This window comes from Girardinichthys multiradiatus, chromosome 5 (assembly GCF_021462225.1).
Source record: "Girardinichthys multiradiatus isolate DD_20200921_A chromosome 5, DD_fGirMul_XY1, whole genome shotgun sequence".
NCBI lineage: Eukaryota > Metazoa > Chordata > Actinopteri > Cyprinodontiformes > Goodeidae > Girardinichthys > Girardinichthys multiradiatus.
In genome coordinates, this window is record NC_061798.1 from 4,355,105 (window position 1) to 4,377,099 (window position 21,995).

The window sequence follows — 21,995 nt, forward strand, 5'->3', positions numbered from 1 at the left end:
CCACTGGACGCCATGTGGTAATTTAAATAAAATTGGGAATATATACCACAATGCATTTTTTGATTATGATGTAATACATAATTAAATTATTAATGTGTGTGTGTTATTATTATTATTTTTTTTATTTGAACTGTGGAACGTTTAACTTGAAAGCGTTTTTACCGGAAGCTGGTTTGTACTTTCCTGATTGATAGGTGCAAGATGGCGACATCCATGACGAGGACGTTTGGGGCTCTTCGTAGCGTTACGTGCAGCAGCTTAAAGGTACTGTGATGTTTAATGATGTTGCGTTGATGAAGTCAGCTTGCTAAGGAACTATCTTCTTCGGTCTACTTGTTTTTAACAGTGTGCGCTGTATAGAAGCCTTAGCACCAGTTTAATTTCATTAGCCGTAAAGGCATGACGCATGGATGTCTTGACATCAACGTACAAAGCTCTCGTAAAAACTAGTTTTCGATAGAAAACGTGAGGCAGATATATTGGCCATGTGGTATTTGTATGGGCTTATGATAGTGATGTAGTGAAGGCTTGTGGGGCGTTCAACTGAAGCAGAGAAGCAATGTTAGCAGTGTGTTTTTTTTTCACGGTCAAAAGGGTAGGATAATGTAGATAATATCATCTATCGGCCACGGCAGCAGTATTAATAACGGATCTCTACTTTTAACTCTTCAGTCTGGAAAGTCTCCAGATCAGAACTACACTGAGAAGCAGTGGTCAGCTCTCAAAAGCAGGTGGAGTAACAGAATGAAGTAAACGGATGCGTTGAGAAGACAACAGTGGTTCTCAATCAGTCAGGATTTGAAACAGAGCAGAATGTCAGAGGAAATACAGAAGTTAAGAAGAACCGAGGCTGTAAATATTGAATCTTCTTATAAATTTGATGTATCTACCAATGAAGGCGTTTACCACTCACAACAGACATTTAATGTTTCTCCAATAAATAGAATACAACAATCAGTGTTTTTTTCAACTGCTTAATCTCCATAAAAGTCAATTCACTTCTCTGGTGATTACTTCACTTCTTTATCCTTCCTTTCTCAGAATGCTGCGTTAGCTCTGGATGTGCGGCATCCTGGCCCACTTTTCCTACCGGTACGGACCAAGAAGAGGTACTTTATCCCTCCTGCAGTGGGTTTGAAGGGCAAGAAGGAAGAAAACCCAGAAGCCAACGCTCAAGCAGCTGGCATCGTCTTCCGACAGCAGTACTTTGAGAGACCGATTAACATTGCATGCTCAGGTAAAGTTAGTCAATGTGCATGAGTGACTACACTTTTCTTGTGTAGAAGAACACATTCTTGTTGAATATTATATCTGGATTCAAGATGCAGTCATGTCTTCTTGCTTTCACCAGCGGGAGTCTTTGACCCATACATCCCTCCAGAAGGAGACGCGCGTCTTTCTACGCTGTCTAAGGAAGGCCTGAAACAACGAACAGAGCAGATACGACAGAGCGCCACCTCACAACTGGCGTGAGATGTGTTTCCTCTTTAGGTTCTGCTGTTGATGGTTTCTTGTCTGACAGTACTCGATGTTTACAGGAAGGGACTAGCTTTGCTGTTGGGGAGAGCTCTTAGTGCCAATTCTTTGCACTGTTAATTCTTTTCCTCCTGTCTAAATTCCAAAGTCCTCATAGTTTCTTATAAAACAGAGAATTTTTATCTAATTTCAGGATTCGTAAAATCAAAGAGCACGATTCAGAGTTCAGCACAAAGACGTTTGCAGAGCAAGCTCAAGAGATCTTCGTAGAGGCTCACAACGCCCTGACACAGTAAGAAGATGAACTCTTGCCTCATTACCCCCACCCCCAACCTGCCCAGAGAACTGACGCACTTTCATGCAGCCAGCAAATTATGTTTATTACAGTGAGGACTGTGTTTGAAGCTGGAGATATGCTCCTGCTGCTCCCAGATCTGCTGATTAAACATTGTTGATAACTGTCATAATGACCAAAGATAAAGGGATAAGTCATTTATAAGTTCCATTCTAGGTCAATGATTCTGTTAGCCTTCAGCTACAGTGTTTTTCTGTACATTTCCATTGGTTGTTATGTGGCACACATTATCTAGTATGAGCTGCAGGACATGCTGCTTCCCTTCAGATGGGAGCATGTTGAAGGTACCTTTCATAGTTTTGAAACAAAGTGCCACGGGTTGGTATGGAATTATTATGGTATGATGATTCTAAGGAAAAATAACACTGCCTTATGGTATTTACTCAAAAATTTATCAGACCTAACATGTTCTAATTGATTTAATTGAAAACAAAAAATGACAGTAATTAATACTGCTACCTATATGACACCCTGCCCGTGTCACTGTTGTTTGAATAACAACATGGTTATAACTATTTGTCAAATCATTTTAGAAGAAATTAATTGACTCAAATAAAAAAAAACTTTTTTATTTCAGCGCTGTTTAGTAGCTGTCTGTAAGATTCTGCTGTTTTTGACATCCAAGCGCCTTGCAAACCCAATCATTTACACACTCATCACATGTGGACACCTTGTTTTGGCTTCAGAGTGACTTGATGTTTGCTTCTTGTTTTGCAGCTTCAACAGAGAGAAGCTTCATTCTCTGGTTACAGAAAGATGTTATCCTGTAAGTTATTCCTCTGCATCTTGCAAAAGTGTCCGTCAGTCTTCACTACTTTGTCCTAACTGCTGCCAACACTGTGGTGGCGTGTTTGCAGGAGATGACGAGAGGCAACCGCTACAAGACGATCCGGTGGAGGTTTGTCGAGTCTCTGGAACCACCCAGAGTGGTGCATGCCCGCTGCCCCGACATGGTCACTAAAGGCAACCTGTATGGCCAGGTTACAGTTCGTATGCACTCCAAGCAGGTATTACTTGATACTAGTATTTACTCCGAGTTAAAATGATAGACTTTGTTTACTCATTAGGTGACTTCTGAAAACAGCTGCATTTGATTTAATTTCAGTGTATTTGAATAAAGGAGGATAAACATGAACATACACCACACTTTTCAGATTTTTATTTTGAAAACTATGTATAATTTTTCTTCCACTTCACAATTATGCTCTACTTTGTGTTGCACAATCACAGAAAATCCCAATAACATACATTAAGGTTTGAATTTGTATTGTGACAAACTTTGAAAAGGTTCTACAGGTATGACTGCTTTAAGATTCTGTTGGTTCTGTGTTGGGGTTTCTTGAGGTTTGGGTCTGAAGTTATGATCAAAATTTTTGATCACTGGACTTTTTCCATGCTTGTTTTGTTCATAGACCATAGCTATCTATGACCGCTTCGGGAGGCTGATGCTGGGCAGCGAGGAGCAGCCAAAGGATGTCCTGGAGTACCTGGTCATAGAACGGCACTTGATCAATCCCTATAGTAGATGGAGGCTACATGGGAAAATTGTGCCCTCATGGGCTCCTCCCAAAGACCCAGTTATTAAGGTAATCATCCACCATGCACCACTGTTCACATTGTTCTTTAGATTTAAAAAAGGACATTTGAAATCATTTATTCAGTCAGTACATCGGGGGTTTTTAGGGCTAAATGAACAAAATTGAGGAAGATGTAAAAATAAGAAGCAGAGAAAAAGTTCCAAATGGGTTAGACTTCATCAAACAAAAGAACAGTAGAAGTATCAAACATTTCCTGTGGATACATTGAGGCTTTACAAGAAAACCAACAAGCAGAAGCAGCTTTCACAAGCTAGACTACAGAGTTAGAATGATGTAGAGCTGGGCTCCAACTTTGAGCTGGACCAGAGGAGAGAAGAGATTTTATACAGAGCTGGCGTCATGGAGACCAACAACCAATCAAAATGTTCTGAAATAATGTGAAATCAATGCTTGAACAATAATAAAATACATTAGCAGAAGATCAACATGAGATTGCTGTCTTTCATCTCCCCACGGTTTTATTTTGATGTCACCTTTCTCAGAGTTAAGTGGATAAATGAACTGAATTGAGCTGATCTTACAGCCCCTATTTTTCACTGACTCTAGACACCGTTTCTAACTCAGCTCTGAACACAGTTTGTCTTTTAATATCATCAGGTGGTACCAGTAAATCCTGCTCATAGTTAAACAAACTAGCACATTGATTCTTATCAAGCACAACACCTTAACAACAACACATGACAGTGTCATCATTACCCAAAGTGCCGAAGGGTTTCTGGTCATTTTACCCTTCACCATTTTGTACCTTTGGAGTTTTGGTTTGGACTTTCCAGGTATAATAAAAGGTGTTAGCCATAAAGGTACAAACTGGACCCATTTACCTGCATCATTTCATACCCAAAAGAGGACTTTCATACCCAATTTGACAACTGACAATTTCAAGTAATTTTCTATACAAGGAGGTAAACTGACTCAGATCTGTACAGAAGCAGTATTTGTAATAATAAATACAACCCAAGACTCAGTTACTTATGGAAATGACTTCACCAGCAGTACATGTGCAGTGTTTGTCTTTGCTGTTCAGGAACCATGCCCCACTTTTATTGTCCATAATGCACTTTGTGTTACACCAGACTATGAATAGTGCTTTATAACTAAGTTTGATTGAATGCTTAGGCTAATTGAGGCATTCCTCAGCTTACACCCTCAAAATGATGTTCTACACATGGAGTCCCAGGAAAAAAACACATGGAACCTGCTATAAGAAAAAATACTGAAAATATAAAGAAATGATGAATAACTGCAGGAACCTCGTACATGGCAATCTTGGATCCATGAGTTCATTTAGCTGTTGGTATTGTTGCCATGTCGATGGAGCTGTTGCCTGGTGGAGCTCAGACAGACATCAGGTGGGGGTCTACAGTTTAACCATCCATCAACCACTGTTGAGCTTTTTCTATCTTTGATGGGATTCATTTCATTTATCAGTGCTTTCAGTACTGTGGTTAATGTCTGTCTGAAGAGCTCTGTCAGATTACAGTACATTGCATTTATTATATGAATTACTTTTATACATATATAGTTTTTTCAACTTGTCAGTTAACACACATCCGCTCCTGTCTCTCATCCAGACGGTTGCCATTCCTGGTCCAGAGCTGAACCCATGGGAAGAATATGATGCCCTCAACTATAAAGTTCCCAAACCAGCATCAGTACAGTGGAATAAGTAGGTCAGCAGGGGGCGATGGTCTTTACATTAAACTGAGGACATTAAGGAGGACATGTTAATTACTCATGGTATTGAATATTTGGATGTTCTTGTGCTCGAGGAGGAAGCAGGCTTCATTTGTTTCTGCTTCCTTCTGTCTTTTGGATTTTGAGACATCAGAAGGAACAGATGCGATTTGGTCCCAACGGCAACATCAAATATCTTCCATGATTATGGCTTTTTTTCACACATTTGTTATTCGTTTGAGAATAATGGTTTATGTACCTGCAGAAAATAAAAATACACAGATCTATAGAAATGGAGTGGTTTATTTCTGCACTGTAAATACAAGATGTTGAACTCTACAATGGAACATTAATAATAGTCAAGGCTGCATGTCATTGTAAATCATGGACTCTTGCAATAATTTTTGTATGTTTAAAAAGACACAAGTATGATGCAGTGCTTAGAAAATGACGAGACAAAAACAAAATTGTTGTTTGAATTCTCTGAATAAAACCATTTTCTACGCTCTGAGACATACACTTTACTATGCATCATTACTCATGTTGTGGGGACATCATTACCAAACAGTCACCTTTTATTTTTCTAAAAACAACAAATAGAAACTTTTATTTTCATATGCTCTGTGTTTCTACTGTTGGTGGGTTTTATAATCACTTTAAAATCTACACCAGATGCCAAGAAAGGATTTAGCTATGAGCTTATACACTAATTAGGTTAGGTTAACACAGGGTGATCAAGGTTCTAATAGACACATTAAAATATATGCATAGGGCTTTGTTTAAACATTACCTTGGCATCTTTTAATATTTTATTGCAAAGCAGAAGACGGTCACTGAAAATGCATATGTGAAATGCATAATGTGTAGAGTCTCCAAACTGCATTTAGATTTGTCATAACTGCAGGCTAGAATTTAGACTTGATCACACATCAGCCATGGGAATATAATACAAGCACAAATAATACTCTCATTACAAAACATACAGACACAAAATACATTTTCATGTAAAAAGGGAAGCTCTCATTGCCATTCAAAATGTGTGTACCTGCTGGGAGGTAAAATGTATACATAAAAAACATGAAACTTTGCAAAAATGTATCATATGCACATATCAAATCAGATTTCTATGAGAGGTCTCTCAGTTCAACCCAACCTACAGGTCACTGTTAGGGTTAACTAACTCGCACCTAACTTGGTCAATAGCAGAAAAGTGTTGGTGTTCATTCATTTTAATTATAAAGTTTAGATTGTTTAGGTTTCAATCACAAGTCAGATGGAAAAACAAGAGCTTCGGCCGCACACTCTGCATCATCTTCCTCATCTTCCTCTGGAATGTTCTCAGGCTCCCAGGTAAACACATCTGTAATATTGTCTGTAAATGAGCCTGATGTGCTCCTGATGATGTCCCATGGACACAAAGCATCACGACGACCCAAAGCCAAGTTGGCCTTAGACTCATCCATCTGCCCTGTGCCCATGTCTTCTTGAGTCTCATCTTTGAGAGTCCTCTGGTTGTCTGTGACAACTCGTTCACTGTTGGTGTTATAAATGTTTTCTGCTACATTTGAGACTGCTTTTCCATCATCTCTGTCTTCCTTGGTGTCGGATTGACAAACATCTTTGTCTTTAGTTTCTACTGTTTCCCATGGACAAACATCCTGACAGCTGTGTTGCTCTTTCAACAATTTTGGGTCTTCTGTCTCCCATGGACAAACATCTGCCCGTGTGCTGTCTTGCTTTTTTAAAACATTAGATTCTTCATTCTCCCATGGGCAAACATTTTCTCTAATGCTGCGCCTTTTGGTAACTTTAGTGTCTTCTGTCTCCCATGGACAAACATCTGCCAAAGCACTGTCCTTTGTGAGCATTTGTGGATCTTCTGTCTCCCATGGACACACATTTGTCCTACAGCTGTCTTGCTTTTTTAACACGTTTAATGGGCTTTGCTGCCCTTGAGACACAATTTTGGCAACTTCCTTACTTTCACAGGACTCTGTTCTCTCCCATGGACAAACGTTTACTGGGATTTGTTCTGTCCCTTCAGTTTTCATGGAAGCAGTTTTTTCAGATATATCTAGTTTTTCTTGATGTCCATTTTCCCAGGGACAAACATCTGTGTTCATTGTCATTTGCAAAGCAGAGTCTGTGTTTGTAGGCTCTTTGTCCTCCCCTTCCCATGGGCAAATATCTTTCATTGGCTTAGGTGGATCGGGGAAATCCCTTGGACAGCTTTCAGCTGCTTTGGACAGTTGTGTACTTGGATTCAGGGCAGGGGTTGTTTTGTTGTGTGCTTGGGTAATTTTTATAACTTCTGTGGATGAACCAGGATAGATGGCAGGTTTCATGATTTCTTTCATAAGAGGTACCATCAGTGTTCCTTTGTTCCCTGAAGGGTTTTCATATAGACCTTCATCCTTGTTCTGAACATCCCAGGGACAAACATTTGCATATTCGCTGTCTTGTCTTATTGAAATTTGGGGAGTTTCTACAGTCTCCCAGGGACAGACATCTACTTTCAAAGACTGAGTCTGTGGCTCTTTGGATGTCGAAGTTTTAGAAGTGACAGAAATTTCCTGCGATTCCCAAGGACATGCTTCGACCCTAGTGCTCTCTTGTCCTCCCGAATTCCCTCGGTCTTGTGATTCCCATGGACAAACATTAGACCGCTCTAACACCTGGGATTCCTCCGAACAGATGTTTGCTTTGATGCTCTGTTGCCTCTTTGGTCCTTCTCCTTGTGCAGAACTAGCCCCATCCCAAGGACACACATCTGTGTAAGACACGTTACAGGCTGGTCTGATTCGATTGCTACCTCTTCGACGAGTGGAAGGGGTTCTTGAGCTGCTAATTGTCTCCCAAGAACTTATGCTACTACGTTTACTGCTCTGCCTTGAAAGAAACACATGGTCGTGGCTGCCTTCTTTTTGTCCATCGTCAGCATCAGCAGGAGAGATGGCAGATTTTACAATCACAATCCTTCGTGGGCTTCTATCAGAGGAATCCGTAGAGGACAGTCTGACTGCATTCTGCTTCACAAGGCAAGGCTTTCCATCTGTTGTTGACATGCTAAATTTCTGCAGTGACTTCTTGTCCATGCTTGGACGTCTACTAGATGTTCTAGATATTGGTGATGTGGAGGTACTCTCCAGGCTTTTTTGGGAATCCTCTCTGTTTAAATATACATCCTTAGTAATCTTGCTACTATCAACGGATGACATAAAAGATTTCACAGAGAGCCATTTATTAGTGGTGGTGCGGAAGGAGAAGACTCGTTGGTTCTTTGACACTTTGGGTCTTGGTGTACCTGGTGCACTAGCAGACACCGTTACTGGTGCTTTGGGGGAAACAATGTCAGCTTGTGATTCTTTGTCTACTGAAGGAACCTTTTCAACAGGTGGTAAATGGTCCCAGGGACAAACAAGTGCTTGTGGGGAAGGTAACTCTTTTTCTTCACTATCCTTTGAGCTTGCATATGTTACATGCTTTTTGTTCTTTTCCCCTGATTGTTCTGGCTCCACCTCCCAGGGACAGACCTCAGCTTTGTCAAATGATTCTGACTGAAGGGCACTCCGGGTCTGATTACTAATGGAAAGGCTCTGCTTTGACTGCATCACACTTCCACCTGATATCTTTGGTATGTTCTCAATGGAATGGGTGGTAGAGGAGCTTAAACTCCAAGATTTATGAAGCCTTGTGTGATCAGGATGCAGGAGATTGGTATCAATTGTTAAATTCTGAGCACTGACTGACTTACACACCGCAGGTGGAATATCCAGGGAGTCTGTCTCAGATCGCTGGGAGGATCTCTTCACAGAATTGGCCCTTAATGTAGAGTCATGGAACGAGGAGCCTCTTTCCCTCACATAATGATGATCATTTTGGGACTTGCATATGAATGATGAATGGGATTTTATTGAACTTCTGTAACTGATACTTACAGTATCTGGTGCCATCCTAAACGAATCAGAGTGACTCCCACGTCTAATGCGGAAGGATCCATCTCTGTCTTCACGGCTGCACTGCCGACTTACAGTTTCTGGGAACTCGGTAATGCGTTTAATAAGCGATCTTCCCAGTGCACACCGAGAACTGCGCTTCTTTGAAAGATGCGGGTTGTTTGTTGTCATCTTCTTTACCTTGTGTACCTCTAACTGGGCATATAACTTCTTAAGCTCATCCTGATTCATATGAAGAAGGCAGGAAAGTTGGGATTGAGCAGAAAGTTGAGATGGCAGGAAGGAAAAGACAATGAAAGAAACGAGTCAGAGGAAAGTCTAAATTACATTTTTTGTGTCAGGAGATAACATTGAGGAGAGTAAGAAAGGATAAAAGGCAAATAAATGTCTTAAATTTGCTTTCTGCCCATGACGCTATATGTTTGCTAATAAATTAATAAAATTGTAATTTTTTAGCAAGCATTGCTAATTGTAAGATTCTGCTTAAAATGTATTCATTTGTGTATTCTTTAAGATTTCTTTCACATTTCGTAAGTCAGTTCAATTCAATTCAGTTTATTTATATAGTGCCAATTCACAACAATCACAGTTGAAACAAGATATTTACATATACTGTATTAAAAAAGATACATAACCTATTTTTTCTCCCTGTTGGACATTAAATCAGATTAAACTCTGTATGTTTCAGGTTAGTTAGTTTTCAAGATTCTTCAACTGCAGAGGTTTAAATACATTTTCTCAATATTTGATAGAATTACCTTTTAAGCTTTATGACTTGACTAACATTTTGGGTATCTTTCTACAAAGTTCTCACAATTACCAGGGTTGCTGATTCAGGTTGGTAGGTTGCCTTGCTTACATATATATTTTATCTCTACTTCCAAACTTTCAACAGGACTGATATGAGGACTTTGTGAATACCACTCCAAAACAGACTGTTGTCCCTAAGCCTAATTGTAACTGTGTTGGCTGGATGGTAAGGTTCATTGTCCATTTACAAGACCCATTTGTATCCGGGCTTTAACTTCCTGACAGATGTTGCCTCAGTATTTTTACACAAGTGAAGTGCACCAGTCCCTCATGCAGTAAAGCACCCCCACAACATAATGGTGCCACCCCTGTTTATGATGTTTTCTGCCTTGCAAGTTTCTCCCTTTTTCCTTTAAATGTAACAACTGTCATTATTACCAAAAACTTAAATTTTAGTTTCACCAGACCACTGGAAATGTCTCCAAAAGCACAGGTCTTTGTCACTGAATGCATAAACAGTTTATTGGCTTATGTTGACTTTGGAGAAATAGCTTTTTCCTGTCTGAGTGGCCTTTCAGCCCATGTTGGTATAGATCTATTTATCTGTGGATAATTGTTTCATGGTTGATACACAAATTTATCACCAAACCACTTTCATCTCTTGGAGACAGAACCTGGTGTGTCCCCTATTAACTCAAGCTAAATGTTGTGAATTAACACATAAGCTTACAAAGTCATGACATTATTACCTGGGATTTCCTAAATTCTTTAACACCATAACAATCTTAGTGTAAGTAAACTCTGGAATTAGAAAAAAGTAAAAGTAAACAAATTCTAAAAAGTAAACAAGGTAAAAAGTAAAATTCTTGCTCTCCTTATTCTGGCATTTAGCAAATAAAAAAAAGTTTGGCAATCCTAACTTACCCTAAAATAGAAGTTTTGTCTGATTTAATTATAGACGTTTAAAGAAATGGGTCTAAGTTGTTTTTTTTTTTTTTATTATTGATTGTGTGTAAACGTCTGATTTCAACTGTATGTCACAGATTCATTACCTCGCGTTTGTCTGAGGGGACGTGAAAATTTACCTGAAAATCATCTGGGTCCATACTGTGCCCGCTCCAAGTAGAACAAAAGCTGTTATTGAGGTATGAGGCAGAACGTCGCAGATCCATTTCATCTTCATACACTTCTGCTGCTATCTCCTCTCTTCTAGCTTTAGTCTCGAAAAAAAACTACAAAACACACACAAATATTTGGAAACGTAACATATAAGAAAATGTTGTACGATATGGAACTGATAAAATTGTTTGAAAGGTAGGTTTGTTGATCTTGAAAATCTTTGTTAAAACTAGTTGAAGAAATGAATAAAGACTAATGATCTCAGAGCTAAACTGTTGAAGGAAATGGTTATTGCTGGATTAGTTACACTGCAACTATTATGCAGCCATAAGTTGCTTTTCTATTGTCTCTGTCACATGTAAATACCTTTGGAACCAGGAGCAGTGTAAGTGTAACTGTGATGGTGACATGGGTGTGCATGAAGGACAGCAGTAACATCCAGTCAGGATGGAGAGACAGAAAGGTGAACCTAATGAAAGATGGAAACACAGAATCATTCCTAATTGAGCACAGTTTGTGCTTCAGAGTACACATTAAATACTTAAAGTGTTGTATCTTTGTTACCGAAACAGGTGGTACATGGAGGAGAGCACGAGCTCGTTGTGGATGGCAATGCCCATGTAGCGAGGTTCATGAAAGGCTGAGGGGACCGGCCTGACAGCTGTCCACAGGGAACTGCTCCAGCACAGGAACAGAAGCTCAGCTGAAGTAAAACAGAGAATAAAGTCTACTCTGGTAAACTTTGTGACAGGGCCTGAATGAACTAAATCTGACAGAAAATCTGTGGGGTCACCTGAAGAGAGCTGTGGACAAATCTGATACATTTGGAGAACTATTGCAAGATATAGTGGACAGGATAAATGTCATATGAGAAAAAGGTTTCATTTGTCATAGAGTGACAAATTTAACCAGGAGTTTGTAGAATTTTAAGAGCCACTGTAAGAAACAACTTAACCACAGTTTCTTCAAAGTACATAAAATGCCATTATCTAGCACCACTTTTAGGCTAACTGACTGACTGACTAATTCCTTTTTTAATCACTTGAATATAATGAACTTTACTCCGCACACTCTTGGCATTCTGTTGATGAGCTTCAAGAGGTAGTCACCTGAAATGGTTTTCCAACAGTCTTGAAGGAGTTCCCAGAGATGCTTAGCACTTGTTGGCCCTTTTGCCTTCACTCTGCGGTCCAGCTCACCCCAAACCATCTTGATTGGGTTCAGGTCCAGTGACTGTGGAGGCCAGGTCATCTGGCGCAGCACCCCATCACTCTCCTTCTTGGTCAAATAGTCCTTACACAGCCTGGAGGTGTGTCGGGGGTCATTGTCCTGTTTAAAAATAAATGATGGTCCAACTAAACGCAAACTGGATGGAATAGCATGCCGCTGCAAGATGCTGTGGTAGCCATGCTGGTTCAGTATGCCTTCAATTTTGAATAAATCCCCAACAGTGTCACCAGCAAAGCACCCCCACACCATCACACCTCCTCCTCCATGCTTCACGGTGGGAACCAGGCATGTAGAGTCCATCCGTTCACCTCTTCTGCGCCGCACAAAGACACGGTGGTTGGAACCAAAGATCTCAAACTTGGACTCATCAGACCAAAGCACAGATTTCCACTGGTCTAATGTCCATTCCTTGTGTTCTTTAGCCCAAACAAGTCTCTTCTGCTTGTTGCCTGTCCTCAGCAGTGGTTTCCTAGCAACTATTTTACCATGAAGGCCTGATTCACACAGTCTCCTCTTAACAGTTGTTCTAGAGATGTGTCTGCTGCTAGAACTCTGTGTGGCATTGACCTGTTCTCTAATCTGAGCTGCTGTTAACCTGCGATTTCTGAGGCTGGTGACTCGGATGAACTTATCGTCCACAGCAGAGGTGACTCTTGGTTTTCCTTTTCTGGGGCAGTCCTCATGTGAGCCAGTTTCTTTGTAGAGCTTGATGGTTTTTGCGACTGCACTTGGGGACACTTTCAAAGTTTTCCCAATTGTTCGGACTGACTGACCTTCATTTCTTAAAGTAATGATGGCCACTCGTTTTTCTTTACTTAGCTGCTTTTTTCTTGCCATAATACAAATTCTAACAGTCTATTCAGTAGGACTATCAGCTGTGTACTGTATCCACCTCTTGCACAACACAACTGATGGTCCCAACCCCATTTATAAGGCTTGAAATCCCACTTATTAAACCTGACAGGGTACACCTGTGAAGTGAAAACCATTTCAGGTGTCTACCTCTTGAAGCTCATCAACAGAATGTCAAGAGTGTGTGGAGCAGTAATCAAAGCAAAAGGTGGCTACTTTGAAGAACCTAGAATATAAGACATATTTTCAGTTGTTTCACACTTTTTTGTTCAGTATATAATTCCACATGTGTTAATTCATAGTTTTGATGCCTTCAGTGTGAAGCTACAATATTCATAGTCATGAAAGTAAAGAAAACTCTTTGAATGAGAAGGTGTGTCCAAACGTTTGGGCTGTACTTTATATCTATCTAAATATCATCTACAATTTTCTAAGTGAGAACAGGGAGCATAGAAGAGGCCAATATGTTTTATTATTCACTAAAGTCTAAAAAGGTGTTCCTTGGCAAGACTTCACAGATATAGCTTTCAACTAAAAAATGCAAGGGAATCTTTCTTTCCTAAATCCTCAGAAAAAACGTTAATAAAACTCGTGCCTGTTTGCTACAGTCAGGTTAACAAACCCTTCTGTGTCTGTAGCATCTGAAAGTCACTCTAACAAAGCCTGCAACGTATTTACTGAGAAAATTCATAAGATTTAAAGAGTAGTTTATACATTAATATCAGGTCCAACACCAATGCCGGCTCCAGTTCTACAAAACCAACTACAAAAACTTAGAAGAAATTATTCATCAACTAAGCTCCTCCTCCTGCTGTCTCAACATTTTACCCACAGCTTTCTTTAAGAAAGTTTTGCCCATTGTAGTGTCTGAAATTGATTGCAATAATAAACTCATCCCTTTTGTCAGGTGTATTTCCCCAGGTCCTGGAGACAACTATCAAACCACTGTCAAAAAATAAATAAATCTGGACAAGTTGCTATTGCAAAATTACAGGCCAATCTCAAATCTCCCATTTAGCTGTAAGGTTATTAAAAAAGCTGTGTTTCAACACTAAAATACCTTAACAATTACCTACCACTTTGACATCTTCCAGTCAGGTTTCCATGCTCACAATGGTACTGAGTCTGTCCTTGACAATGTGTTTAATGACTGTAAAAGAACCCCAGTGCTGGTATTATTAGACCTAAGCACAGCATTTGACACTGCTGATCATGGTATATTACTTGAGTACTTGGCTGGTTAGAGTCTTATTTGAAGGACAGGGACTTTTTTGGGTCAATATGTAACTTTACATCAGAGTTGACAAAAATCACATGCACCCAAAATCTAGGAGTAGTGATGGACTCAGACTTAAACCTCCAGAGGCACATAAAGACAATCACTAAGTCGGCATTCTATCTCCTGAAGAACATTTCCAGGATTAAAGGACTACTGTCCCACCAGGATCTCGAAAAACTCACTCATGTATTTATCTTTAGTTGAATTGATTACTGCAACCATGTCTTCACTGGTCTGTCTGATGGAAAACACCAGTCAGACAGCTGTAGCTGATCCAGAATGCTGCTGCTCTTGTTCTCACTAAAACTAAAGTAGAGAACATCACCCCAGTTCAAAAGTCCTTACATAGCATTTTTCTTACTGAAATAACTCTTGTTTTTGAACTGGTTTGGTTCAGGTGGCTTCAAACTTTGAGCGTTTTTCCATCAAAGGAACTCTCATTCGAACTTTGGTATTTTGTTGTTCACTGTTTCCAGCAGTTTTAGGAACCAGGCTTGTGTCAGCAACAGTGGGAATTACACAGAGGTTGCTGAGCTGCGCACAATGTTCCTTTTAATGCAAAAAGAGAGCATCCATAAACTACAATTAATCTGTGAGTGTAACTGAAACCAGTAGTTATACAATACTGTTCAGTGTGTTTTTGCAAACATATAAATAATGTTTATATGGTACGTTCTTTGTCTTTGCCACCGTACTTGTTGCATCTATTGTCTGCTCTTCAACCAGCCCATGGGTGATGTTATGGTTTGTGCAGAGAAACCAAATATTCTGCGGTACCTGAGCAGAACCAGGGTTCGTGCCCTGGAACCTCTTTTTGTTGGTGGAAACACGCGTCACTGGTTCAAAATCACTTTCAGGAACTGAAATGGGCCCCGAACTACATTGGTGGAAAAGGGGTAACACTGGCTTCCTGTATCTCTGACAATAGAGTTTAAAATACTTCTGGTAGGTTATAAATCACTGAATGGCCTATCACCAAAATATTTATTGCTTCTGTATGAACCTTCCAGACCACTCAGGACTTCTGGTTCTAGTCTACTCTACATCCCCAGAATCAGAACCAAATATGGAGAAGCAGCATTCGGTTTGTATGCTCCACTACTCTGGAACAAGCTTCCAGAAAACTCCAAAAATGCCAAGTCCCTGAGTTCTTTTAAATCAAGTTTAAAAACCCATTAGTTTAGAGTTGCTTTTTTAAACTGTTAACTAAAACATATTGGTAAAAGTTTCTACTGGGGATAAAGGTTAATCAGGATTTTCCATCTTGGAACAGACAGCATAAAGGACCTTGCTGTCCCCAGTGAGAAGCAGTTCACTCTAAAAGACCCCTCCCCGACTGTTGAGCTGAGCTTCAGCCCTTTCTGGCTGAGTGCAGGTCTGGTTGTGTCTCCCAGCCTGGTGGCAGCAGGCTGTTTGCTCCAGGTGGAGATGATTAAATGAATTGTTTGGAGGTACTCACTAACACAGGAGCTGCTGACAATGTGTGAGAGAGGTGCTGGGAAATGGACACTGCAGTACTGAGAAAGCTTGTTTCAAGGAAAGGAAGGAGCTGGTGAGCTGCGGGCTGTATTTGAATACATGTAGAAACTGATATTTAGTGCTTTGAATATATTTGTTTGATTTTTGGGTGTTTAATTTGGATATGTTATACTTATTTTCAAGAATAATGTATGATCATTTGAAGGCTAATTAATTTTGATCATAGTTAAATTTGGTTTATTGGGTTTTGCTTAACCCTTTTGTGTTTTGCTTTGTGTTTAAGGTTTTTCACCTATTGTGGGCTTGACCACTTTCAAAATAAAAGAGAAAAAAGAAAGAATTGTGTTAGGAATAACCTGTATTGATATGCTCATAGCTGTTTTTCTCTTTTATACTATAGTGAAATAAGTATAAGTTCTAATGTTTCCCTTTTGTTACAATAGGATAAGAATTCTCATAGACATACAGTACAAGGATAAATGGCCCAAGGATTGTCATGAATGACCTGAAGCTGGGGCACTGGGTTTGATAGTGGAGCAGTTGGTATAACTGGTTTGATTAGAAAACTACAGCACACTTAGATTAAGGATGGACACCCGCTACTACACAACCTAACAGATAGACACTACAATGGTGACAAATAGTCTACTGATAATCACTGAGGGAGGGAACATCCATTGCATTGGAGTGCCAGATATAAAACTACATGTGACCTTCTATCGAGGCTCTTCGTCATCCTCTAACAGACGGCGACGGTCCGAGACGGGAGCCTCAGCGCTGATCTCTGTAATCATTCCTCTGCCTTAACTTAGATTAAAGGAGCTAAAAGTTAGAAACTGGTTGAGAGTCGTTCCTTTAAGAGTCTTTAGATAGTGTGTGATCGCTTCATGGGGACCAAGGACTGGAGGAGCTCCAAGGCGTCTGACCGCCAGCAAGGTGCGGTAGCTCAGACAATTGACTCTTGGTCACGGATTGAAGTCCAGTTCAAAGTCTTCTGAGGCGAGCTGCCTTTTCAAGTGGGGGAAACCTGCAGTTTAAACCCAAAAAAGTGGGAACCACTTGACACCGACAGACCATGGCTCAGCTGGGCTCCCCTAGAAGAAGTTAGGAGGAAGGTATAGTACAACAAGAAGTTGCTGATTCTTGGTCCAGGCGTGGACCAGTTTTAAAAGGAATAGTCCCCATTATTGAGGCACATAATGGGTCAGAACAGTTCTAAGGAGTTGCCTCCTCCCCAGGGATGATTTCATGATAAGAAAATAAGGGCATAAAAGCATTGAGTGCATTCATTAATTTCAGTTTGTAGTACAACTTTTCTTTACTTTTACTTATCATGCCCCTGCAATATTCTTTTTCATCATGTGAAGCACTTTGAATTGTCTTGCTGATAAAATGTGCTATACAAATAAACTTGCCTGTATAAAATAGTGTTTGCACTGACTGTTTTAAACAGGCTAAACTTCACTTTGGTTTTCTCTGATTAGCTCTTAGCTCAGTTTGATCAAAGTGAAGATTCTAAAAATAAAATAGAGATACGGGCTGACTTTTTAACAAAACCCTATGCCAAAAAATCTGAATTAACCTTTATTGAGTGAAAAAAATTCTAAAACAAATGGAGATGTAACCAGTAAGTACCATTACAGTAGAAATATTATACTCAAAATCACATGAGAGCATAAAAATATGAAAATGGTATCTTAGTTTATACATATGGTATGATCTGCAACAGAGGGACACCTCATACTTCTCAAACATTTACCTACACACCTTGATTTTGTTCCTTGATTATCTAATTTGTACACATTAATTTGAAGTATAATCAGCTTGTCTCAGAGTAAAAACCTTTTTACTGTACTAATTTGAAATTTTATTCAGATATTACTTGAGTTACTTATTATGTGTAATAGAACTCCACGATATACTGAATCACAAACCTCATTGTAATATACACTCAACAGCCACTTTATTAGGTGCACCTATTAAAGTCAATGCTAACACAACTAGCAACTCAGCCAATTACTGACAGGCTGGTCTGAATGTTTCAGAAACTACTGATTTACTGGGATTTTCACACACAATCATCTTCCAGATTCACAGAGAATGGTCACAAAAGTAGAAATTATTCAGTTAGCGATAGTTGTGCAGAAACAAATGCCTAGTTGGTGTCAGGGAAGAATGAGCAAAAAGGTTTGAGATGATAGAAACTCAAAAGCTATTAAAATAACTGCCGGTTCCAAACAATGTATGCAGGATGCCATGTCTGAATTCACAACACGTCGAACCTTGAAGCAATTGGGGTACAGCAGCAGAAAACCACACCAGGTGCATCACCTGTTAAGCCAAAAACAGGAAACCAAAGCTATAATCACTCAGGCTCACCAAATAGGACAAAAACTGATTAGAAAAATGTTGCCTGGTCCAATGAGTCTTGTTTCAGCTGCAACATCAAGATGGAATTTGATGTAAACAACATGAAAGCATGAGTCCATTCTACCTTGTATCAACAGCACAGACTGGCGGTGGTGGTGTAATGGTGTGGGGGTATACTTTTTTGAGTGACCTTAGTACCGGTTAGACATAGTTTAAACACCACAAACAACCTGAGTCCTGTTGTTCACGATACTGACATACTGGTTTCTTAAACATGACAAATAGTACAGTGTACTCCAATGGCCAGTTCTCAATCTAATAAAGCACATTTGGGATGTAAGGAAACTGAAGATTGATATCATGGGTGTACAGCCAGCAAATCTGCAGCACTGTGTGATGATGTCCTGCAGTATGTACCAAGATGTCTGAGGATGAATCTTTGTAAAAGCAAAAGGGGTTCCAACTTGAAAGCAACAATATGTATCACATAATGTGGCTAACGAGTGTATATGGGTAGAATAGTGCAAAAGATCTAATACTTGGTAGGCTGTTTATTTTACCTGCATTGCAGATTAAATTAATGAGCAAATAGCCTGCTAATATTAAGAAGTAATAATGTCTTCAGCTGCTGTCTGTCTGCCCACACTCACCCACGGCCATCATATAGTCCCAGCGGTCCAGGTAACACAGGCTGAAGCCCTGACCGTCTGACGTGGTGGCTGTAACAAAAACCGGAATGTTCCTGTCTCGGTTCTGGAGCACACCCACGGTCCACGCACACAGGAACCAGCTGACCGTCATCAGCATCACTCCCAGAATCCTCAGCAGGTGGAGGCTGGACATGTAGGGCCTTCTCTGGGCTGTCCGTGACAGAAACACCTTCAGCACCCTGGACAAGGAGAGAGGCTGTCAGGGTTTACTTGCTGGAGGAATTCCCACCAAAGTGCCTTAAGAGGCAAAAAAGGATAACTAAATACAGCAAGAGGAACAGCAATTGTTAAATACTTGTTATTCCACAAGCAAGGTAATGCCTTTTGGAGACTATTTTTATGTTTAATTATGTTGGAAAAATCAAAGACTTTCTGGTTGTTGTAATACTAAAATCCCTCAGAGATTTTATATCAATAAACTAGAGGCAGAGAGGGAAAGTGTTTGAGGAAAGAGATTCTACTTTCTCTATTTCAAGGGAAGATAAAGTCCCAACCCATGTTACTTGTTACTGAAAGGGGAAAATAATTATTTAGACTCCTTAACAGGATTGAACCCACCATTCATCAACACTATTGTAACACTTTAACATCTTTGACAGATCATTACCTGTCACTGAATGTTATTGTGCAGGATTTTCCCTCCTCTTATACTGACTTTTGGAGTTTATTTAATGTATTGCAGAAGTCTTGCCCACTGCTATAGTTTATATTGTGATTCAGTGAAGTTATATGAATTCTTTACCTGTACATTTTCAGTGTAATTGTGCCATAGACAATGGAGAACCCAAGCATTCGAACCCAGCGCAGCAGAATACATCTGAATGTGCTCGGCTTGAAGTACAGAATGAAGACCTGAAGGGGGAGACACACTGAAGTAAAACTGCAGAAAAAGTTTGGATTTAGTTCGACTGTACCTTGACTGCAGAAACTGTTTTTACTATTAAACTATTAGCTCTGATACAAGTATCAATATTACAGTTTAAGTCTGTTGATCAAAGGTTAGCAAACAAAGTAAGGCTATCTGTCATACCTTCTATAGATGATCATATCTGCAGGTACAAAAATGAATACCGGGGAACTGATGGAGTATGGGTTACATGGGTAATTGTATAATTAAAGCACAAAGACATGTTTGCTTCCAGCATGGGTCAAACAAGACTGCTGGTTCTGTTTGTCTTATTCAAGCAAAGTGAAATGTCAAGCAGCCACATCTGAAATGTGAAGCCAAATCAGAAGCCATGTTTCACATCTGGATAAAAAGGGATTGAGCTTATCCAAGGTTTAGGGATGAGTATCTGCCTTAAAGGGAGGAGTTAGAAATCATATTGTTTTACTCACTAATGGATGGGACTATATATCCCTTCAGACCAGTGAAAACCTTGGAAACCCCCAAAATAAGCTAGCGTGTAGTGGTGGTAGAATAGCCTCAGCCTGCAATGTGTCATTTTACATGACCTACCACTTCATGGCTGTCATTCCCAGTTACTTCCACTTTGTTATAATGTGACTGACAGTTGACTAAATTTGTTAGCAGTGAAGACATTCCATCAATGGACTTATTATACAGGTTGCACCCTATCATGATACAATGCAGGAATTCAATGAGCTCTTGAGAACGACCCATTCTTTCACGGATGTTTCTAGAAGTAGTTTGCATTCCTAATAGCTGGATGTTATACAGGTCCTTCTCAAAAAATTAGCATATTGTGATAAAGTTAATTATTTTCTGTAATGTAATGATGAAAATTTAATATTCATATATTTTAGATTCATTGCACATTAACTGAAATATTTCAGGTCTTTTATTGTCTTAATACGGATGATTTTGGCATACAGCTCATGAAAACCCAAAATTCCTATCTCACAAAATTAGCATATTTCATCCGACCAATAAAAGAAAAGTGTTTTTAATACAAAAAACGTCAACCTTCAAATAATCATGTACAGTTATGCACTCAATACTTGGTCGGGAATCCTTTTGCAGAAATGACTGCTTCAATGCGGCGTGGCATGGAGGCAATCAGCCTGTGGCACTGCTGAGGTCTTATGGAGGCCCAGGATGCTTCGATAGCGGCCTTTAGCTCATCCAGAGTGTTGGGTCTTGAGTCTCTCAACGTTCTCTTCACAATATCCCACAGATTCTCTATGGGGTTCAGGTCAGGAGAGTTGGCAGGCCAATTGAGCACAGTGATACCATGGTCAGTAAACCATTTACCAGTGGTTTTGGCACTGTGAGCAGGTGCCAGGTCGAGCTGAAAAATGAAATCTTCATCTCCATAAAGCTTTTCAGCAGATGGAAGCATGAAGTGCTCCAAAATCTCCTGATAGTTAGCTGCATTGACCCTGCTCTTGATAAAACACAGTGGACCAACACCAGCAGCTGACACGGCACCCCAGACCATCACTGACTGTGGGTACTTGACACTGGACTTCTGGCATTTTGGCATTTCCTTCTCTCCAGTCTTCCTCCAGACTCTGGCACCTTGATTTCCAAATGACATGCAGAATTTGCTTTCATCCGAAAAAAGTACTTTGGACCACTGAGCAACAGTCCAGTGCTGCTTCTCTGTAGCCCAGGTCTGGGGAATGCGGCACCTGTAGCCCATTTCCTGCACACCCCTGTGCACGGTGGCTCTGGATGTTTCTACTCCAGACTCAGTCCACTGCTTCCGCAGGTCCCCCAAGGTCTGGAATCAGCCCTTCTCCACAATCTTCCTCAGGGTCCGGTCACCTCTTCTCGTTGTGCAGCGTTTTCTGCCACACTTTTTCCTTCCCACAGACTTCCCACTGAGGTGCCTTGATACATCACTCTGGGAACAGCCTATTCGTTCAGAAATGTCTTTCTGTGTCTTACCCTCTTGCTTGAGGGTGTCAATAGTGGCCTTCTGGACAGCAGTCAGGTCTGCAGTCTTACCCATGATTGGGGTTTTGAGTGATGAACCAGGCTGGGAGTTTTAAAGGCCTCAGGAATCTTTTGCAGGTGTTTAGAGTTAACTCGTTGATTCAGATGATTAGGTTCATAGCTCGTTTAGAGACCCTTTTAATGATATGCTAATTTTGTGAGATAGGAATTTTGGGTTTTCATGAGCTGTATGCCAAAACCATCCGTATTAAGACAATAAAAGACCTGAAATATTTCAGTTAGTG

At 40.1% G+C, this 21,995-nt stretch overlaps 2 protein-coding genes across 3 annotated transcripts in view; one reads left to right on the forward strand and one right to left on the reverse strand.

Annotated features, from left to right (window-relative positions):
- Window positions 1-194: 194 nt before the first annotated feature.
- Window positions 195-5,392, forward strand: mrpl45 (mitochondrial ribosomal protein L45). 2 transcript variants are annotated; one of them, XM_047364906.1, is made up of 8 exons: window positions 195-264; window positions 1,042-1,237; window positions 1,352-1,469; window positions 1,670-1,768; window positions 2,549-2,597; window positions 2,689-2,838; window positions 3,244-3,417; window positions 5,001-5,392. In XM_047364906.1, exons 1-8 carry the CDS (start codon window positions 202-204, stop codon window positions 5,097-5,099), a joined length of 948 nt encoding a protein of 315 aa, XP_047220862.1. In that variant the 5' UTR covers window positions 195-201; the 3' UTR covers window positions 5,100-5,392. The 2 variants fall into 2 exon arrangements, with proteins under 2 accessions (XP_047220862.1, XP_047220863.1); XM_047364907.1 differs by lacking the exon at window positions 195-264 and adding an exon at window positions 663-852.
- The window catches only part of gpr179 (G protein-coupled receptor 179), a 48,274-nt gene continuing 31,667 nt past the window's right edge, over window positions 5,389-21,995 (reverse strand). The window contains exons 7-12 of the mRNA XM_047364904.1: window positions 19,591-19,700; window positions 18,789-19,027; window positions 11,493-11,631; window positions 11,295-11,397; window positions 10,895-11,041; window positions 5,389-9,281 (exon numbers count right to left, since the gene is read on the reverse strand). Coding sequence (XP_047220860.1) covers window positions 6,366-9,281; window positions 10,895-11,041; window positions 11,295-11,397; window positions 11,493-11,631; window positions 18,789-19,027; window positions 19,591-19,700 — 3,654 coding nt within the window. The 3' untranslated portion in view covers window positions 5,389-6,365. The remainder of the gene's footprint in view (window positions 9,282-10,894; window positions 11,042-11,294; window positions 11,398-11,492; window positions 11,632-18,788; window positions 19,028-19,590; window positions 19,701-21,995) is intronic.